This window comes from Triticum aestivum, chromosome 2D, assembly GCF_018294505.1.
Source record: "Triticum aestivum cultivar Chinese Spring chromosome 2D, IWGSC CS RefSeq v2.1, whole genome shotgun sequence".
Lineage (NCBI taxonomy): Eukaryota > Viridiplantae > Streptophyta > Magnoliopsida > Poales > Poaceae > Triticum > Triticum aestivum.
This window is the reverse complement of record NC_057799.1, coordinates 427,395,828-427,401,780: the sequence shown is the minus strand read 5'-3', so window position 1 is coordinate 427,401,780 and position 5,953 is coordinate 427,395,828. Positions and strand designations below refer to the sequence as shown.

General features: G+C 51.4%; 1 protein-coding gene across 3 annotated transcripts; it reads left to right on the top strand.

The window, feature by feature from the left end:
* The first annotated feature begins 221 nt into the window (after positions 1-221).
* On the top strand, positions 222-5,528 carry LOC123053599 (probable WRKY transcription factor 34). 3 transcript variants are annotated; one of them, XM_044477074.1, is made up of 6 exons: positions 222-649; positions 1,819-2,242; positions 2,635-2,796; positions 3,472-4,373; positions 4,471-4,629; positions 4,718-5,528. In XM_044477074.1, the coding sequence occupies exons 2-6, from the start codon at positions 1,832-1,834 to the stop codon at positions 5,289-5,291; spliced, it is 2,208 nt and encodes a 735-aa protein (XP_044333009.1). In that variant the 5' UTR covers positions 222-649; positions 1,819-1,831; the 3' UTR covers positions 5,292-5,528. The 3 variants fall into 3 exon arrangements, with proteins under 3 accessions (XP_044333009.1, XP_044333011.1, XP_044333010.1); XM_044477076.1 differs by lacking the exon at positions 222-649 and adding an exon at positions 1,084-1,715; XM_044477075.1 differs by lacking the exon at positions 222-649 and adding an exon at positions 1,084-1,728.
* The last annotated feature ends 425 nt before the right edge of the window (positions 5,529-5,953 follow it).

The following is a 5,953-nucleotide window of genomic DNA, read 5'->3' as shown; positions in this document are numbered from 1 at the left end:
CGTGCGTTAAGCGCGCAATCATCTGAACAATAAATGTGTCCCGACTGCACGCTATTTACTGAAAAAATAGCAGAAAACACCAGAGCCTCCGAGATAAAGAAACAACCACAGTGAATTCACCAAGAAAGAAAAATGCAGAGAAAAAACAGAGAAAAAGAGCAAATCCATCTCTATCTCTCTCTCTAAAAAAGAGAAAGAGAAAAGCTGCAGTTCGCAGGAGAGAGATGAACGGCGAGCATGCCATCAATGCCATCCATGTTTCTCTCTCCTCTCACCGTCATCCCTCCTCGGGTTCCAACGAATCCCTCCGCACATCTCCCACCTTCTTGGTCAAACCGCCCCTCCTCCTCTCTCTCTCCTCTGTTTTCTGTTTCTTCTCCTCCTCTCTCTAGGATAAAAGAACTGTGACAGGGGAAGAGAGAGAGAGAGAGAGAGACAATGGGAGAGGGGAGCCGAGTAATAATGGCAGGAGGAACCTTCTTTTCCTGACTCCCTGCGGCTGCAGCTCATCATTTGTCTCTGATCCTTGTGCCTTGTTCCCTCTGCTGCTGATCTTGGCCATTGGTGGACTGAGACCATCGCCGGCAGGGAGAGGAGGCATCGCCATTGGGGGTTCCTGCGATTCGCATTTCTCCATAATCTCGCCAAGGTTCGTCTCCCGTTTCTGTCCAATGTTCCTTGATCAAATCTCTCTCTGGATATCCCGCATTCCGTTCTTCCTCCCTGCGCTTTGGCATGTGTTCTTTGTGATCCGAATTTCTTCTCTTATGACAAGATCCTATCATTCTGATGTCATGTTTTGATTCCCTTCCTTGAAAATAAATCAGATTTTGGGGCTGTCGAAATGCGCCCCAACAGTTCTGTTTTGTTTTAAACTGTGGCTTCGTTTGATTTTTCTTTCTCTGCTCAAGGCGTATTGTTTCTGATCCAATTTCGTTTAAATTTTGGTATTTACTTTTTAACAAAATGCCTTATCTGCCTCGTTTTTCATAAATAGGCCAAAACTTCTCGTCGATTGACATGTGGAAGAAAAGTTTGATTTGAATGTCTGTCTTGTCCTTCCTTATCTCTGGTTTGGTTTGGTTCCAGCTCCGCGTCTCTCGCATCATCCCTGACGCACATTCATCTCTCCAGCTCGCAAGATAAACGAGCCTCCATTTCCCCATCCCGCAGACGATTCGAATCAAATAAGCAACCTTTTTTTTTATCGTGGTACCTACGATGTTTGGCTCAAAAGTGCGTTCTTGACGATCCCAGCCATCCTATCTCTTCTATCAAATTCTTCACCATTTCCGCCAAAGTCCGTTCTTGGAGCAATTTTGAAGGGCTTTAGGAGAAAAAAAAAGTTGTTCCCTGTTGTCATGCGCCTCGAGCTCCGAGACCCGAATCAGCACGCTGTTGCGCTGAGGGGTCCATGGCCGCCTCTTCCTTTCCTGTTCTTGGAGCGAATAAGATGGAACAGCCGCTCCCCACCTTTTATTTTCGGCTCCTTTTCTGGTAGTACATTCAACTTCTTTGTGGATGACTGTGCCGGTCGCATCGACCTAACCTTTTGATGCTATACGGGTTGTCGTTTATCCGGGGGCATGGACATGCTTTCAGTTTTGGAGAATCAGCTTTCTGCTCGATAAGATCGTCTTGTTTTTGCAACTCGAAGACAATTCTTGATCCTTTTGGTGTTCGAGCCAAAGATTTGTGTTAGACCAACAAACGGAGTACATTACATCCGTTGGCTTCTTTTCTCTGTTCTTGTCGTTGATGGTGTTTCTGCCTTGCTGTCTTTACTGAATTTTACCTGGCTCTCCTCTGTGAATGCAGGTTCCATGCTGAGATGGACGGCCACACCCACCTAGCCATGGAGTGGAAGGACCAGAGCCCAGGGCCAGACTGCAGCATGCTGCCGAGCTTCCTCACCGACCCGTTCCCCGCGGACCCCCTGGTGGAGGACTGCGACGGCGGCAACGACGGCTCCGAGGGGGGCGGGTTCGAGAGGCACGGCCTGTCGGTGGCCGTGGGCTCGCCTCAGGAGGAAGGGAAGCCGGTGACGCCGCACTTCGGCCAGAGGTCCAGCTCCAGCAGCAGCCTCTCCGAGCGGATGCAGGCCAGAGCTGGGTTCAGCGTCGCCAAGCTCAGCATGCCTGGCAGCGAATATTCAGGAGCCCAGTCGCCTTACCTGACCATCCCGCCCGGCCTCAGCCCGGCGTCGCTGCTGGAATCGCCCGTGTTCCTCTCCAATGCCATGGTATGCATTGTGTTTTGATTTCCATAGTTGTGATTTTTTCCAGCTTCAGACTGTAAGAATTGTTATTGGTTTTGTCAGTGGGATGCTAGATTGGCAGGTTAAGTATGCTTGCTTTACTGAACTTTTTGACATTTTTGCAAGTCCATGGAAGTTTACTTTGTCATTGCCACCAAATAAGAAATAAATTACCTATATATGCCCGAGGAGATTTTCCTTTCTTGACAAACTCTGAGGGGATTTTGTTACCGTTGCCAAAATAAAAGCAAATGGAAGTTTGTATATTTCTGTGCCTTTTCATGTATGAATGAACTCGAGTATGCAATTTCAAATTAAACAACAGACACCATGATACTGAAGTTAGTACCTAAATGTTTTATCATGCTATGCTTCAGGGCCAGTCCTCGCCAACCACTGGGAAGTTACTCATGCTTGGTGATACCAATAACAACAATAATGCTCGGCTTGAACCTCCATCAGTTGAAGATGGTCCCCGTGCATTTTCTTTCAAGGCTTTGGATCTAAAATCATCACAGTACACCGCTGAAGGGAAGAAGGTGAGCAGCTATGTGAAATTGTGTATAGTCAGTCTTTATTCCTTGCACTGGAAAAAGAAATCAAGTAATAGCATTAGGCTTCTTTGCTGAACCATACTGTGGGGGAGATGTTCCACATGTAACAACCATGAATGACTGATGTGATTCATTGAGTTTTTCTTCTTATCCTCATTCGCATACCCGCATTTGAAATGTTTACCTTTTGTGACCATGGAGCTGGGTATAGTTGACCATTTTTCAGTGTATGCATGAATTGTCAATTTTATCAACTGGACTTTGTGCATACAGAGAATGCAGTTTTTTCAAATGGTGGGGGCACTGTAATTTTTCTATTTAAACAGCGTTTGTACACGAGGTAAGCCTGTTTACCATTATTATTGGTATTTAATGGAGCAAGTGTAAGACACCTTTGTGGTACCAACCAGGTTCATGGTAAAAACTAGATAAATCAGCAGAGTACAATTTACATGTTTTTTTAAATGCAGTGAATGACAGTTTAAGCATCTGAAATAGGCGCTTTTGTTGCTTTATTGTTTACTACTATGTTTTCTCTCACCTTGCTCATTTTTGCCGGCTGTGGCTGATCATATGAAATTGGTATTATGATCATAAAATTTGAATAAACCCTTTGAATTCCTCTTTCCTTTTGTGACACATCTGTTCCTTTGCCTTCAGGGATCTCTACCCAACAGTCAGCACCCATCAGCACCAAGCAGAGATGTTCCTGTCAAGACAGAAACCAACATTCAGACAACGACTCAAGGCGCCAATCCGTTGGGCCATCTGAACCAAGCGCAGTTGAACAATGGGCAAGACCTCATGAAGCGCAGCTACCATGACTGCAACAACAAGCGCAACCGTCTCGCAGCTGACAGCGCCACGGCAGGCGGCGACAACAACGCGTCGCCTACCCCACCGGCGACGGCGGTGGACAGTGAGGCGGCGAAGGGAGACTACCCTGCCGCGGTGGCCACGGCCGCGCCGGCCGAGGACGGGTACAGCTGGAGGAAGTACGGGCAGAAGCAGGTGAAGCACAGCGAGTACCCGCGGAGCTACTACAAGTGCACGCACCCCAGTTGCCAGGTGAAGAAGAAGGTGGAGCGGTCGCACGAGGGCCACGTCACGGAGATCATCTACAAGGGCACGCACAACCACCCCAGGCCCGCCGCCCAGAGCCGCCGACCTGCCGGCGGCGCGCAGGTTCACCCGTTCAATGACGCGCAGATGGACGCGCCCGCGGACAACAACAACAACGGCTACGGCAATGCTGGTGGCTCGCAGCCGAACGCGGAGGCGAGGTCGCTGTGGCACGCGGGCGTGGCTGTCCAGGACTGGCGCGGCGATGGGCTGGAGGCCACGTCGCCCCCCTCGGTGCCCGGCGAGCTCTGCGACTCGTCGGCTTCGATGCAGGTCCATGACGGCGCCGCCCGGTTCGAGTCCCCGGAGGGCGGCGTGGATGTCACGTCTGCCGTGTCTGATGAGGTGGACGGGGATGACAGGGTGGCCCATGGCAGCATGTCCCAGGGCCAGGGCGCTGCCGACACCACCGAGGGAGATGAACTCGAGTCCAAGAGAAGGTTACACAATCTCATCTCTGCACGCCCTCACCATACATGTTCGTTTCATCAAGAAAGAAAAATGTGTGTGCTCATTTTGGGTGGACGAATGTTTCAGGAAGCTGGACTCGTGCGCCATTGACATGAGCACTGCGTCCAGAGCTGTGCGCGAGCCTCGCGTCGTGATCCAGACGACGAGCGAGGTGGACATCCTCGACGACGGCTATCGCTGGCGCAAGTACGGGCAGAAGGTTGTCAAGGGCAACCCGAATCCAAGGTACGTCTGAAGCATGAACCAACATTCCTTGGGAGCAATGTATGTAGGCATGGCAGCCTCTCATGCATCGTACCTGCTTGCATCGCAGGAGCTACTACAAGTGCACGCACCCGGGGTGCTCGGTGCGGAAGCACGTGGAGCGCGCGTCGCACGACCTCAAGTCCGTGATCACCACGTACGAGGGCAAGCACAACCACGAGGTCCCGGTCGCGAGGAACGGCGGCCACGGGAGCTCGGCGGCGTCCGGCGGCACGGGGGCATCGCAGCTGTCCCACGCGCGCAGGGCGGAGCCGCCGTCGGTGCAGGACGGGCTGATGAGGCTGGGCGGCTGCGGCGCGCCCTTCGGCCTGCCGCCGAGGGACCCGCTGGGGCCGATGAGCAACTACCCGTACTCGCTCGGCGGCGGCCACCCGGGGCTGCCGAGCCTGCCGATGCCGTCGGGGCTCGGCGCCGTGGAGGGGCTGAAGCTCCCCATGCTGTCCCCGTCGCTGCACTCGGTGTTCAGGCAGAGGCAGGCGATGGAGACGGCGGCGGGGTTCAGGGTGCCCAAGGGCGAGGTGAAGGACGAGGCCGCCGGGGCCGGCGCTGGCGCTGGGGGCGGCGCGGCCGCGGCGGCGTATCCGCAGATGATGAACAGGCTGCCCCTGGGGCATCGGATGTAGATAGATAATAAAAGGAGGATCGGTTAGAGGGCTAATTAGATTAAATTGGTTATTAATGTTCGATAAGTATACGGTGGAAACAATCACCCTTACTTCTTGCTACCATTTTTTTCATTTTCATCTTCCTGCTACAAGTTCGTTTTAATTCCTCCAGGTATCGTTAGCGATTTAGTGTATCGGGTTTAGTCCTCTATTTGTCTTGATAACCGGCATTACGAAGCTTCCATTTTGGGTTCATGCGGTCTTTCAGAACATTAGTTTGCAACTTTATTTTTGAACTCGCATTTGCTAGCTAATTTGTTTCATTTCAGCCTTTCAGTAGACCAACCATGATACCTTTTTCAAAGAACACCCCCATCCCCTCGGCGAAGACTACAATCTGCAAAACATCCTACTGAAACAACCACAGCAGATTATCTCAAAGCAATCCTAAGGAGCTCCTCTCGGTGATGATCCAGCAGGCGCAAACATTTGAGGAGCAAGGCAGCTTGAGCATCTGCACAGAGCAGCTTCTATTGATGCACCAAGCGCGTGTTTGGTTACTTTCTCCACCGGGCCTGGCTAGGAGAGCAAAAACGAGCCAGGCTGAGCAGGGGCTGGGTAAGAAAAAACAGAGCAAAAAATGTAGATGACAAGTTGATTGGTTGCATGCATTAGGGGTC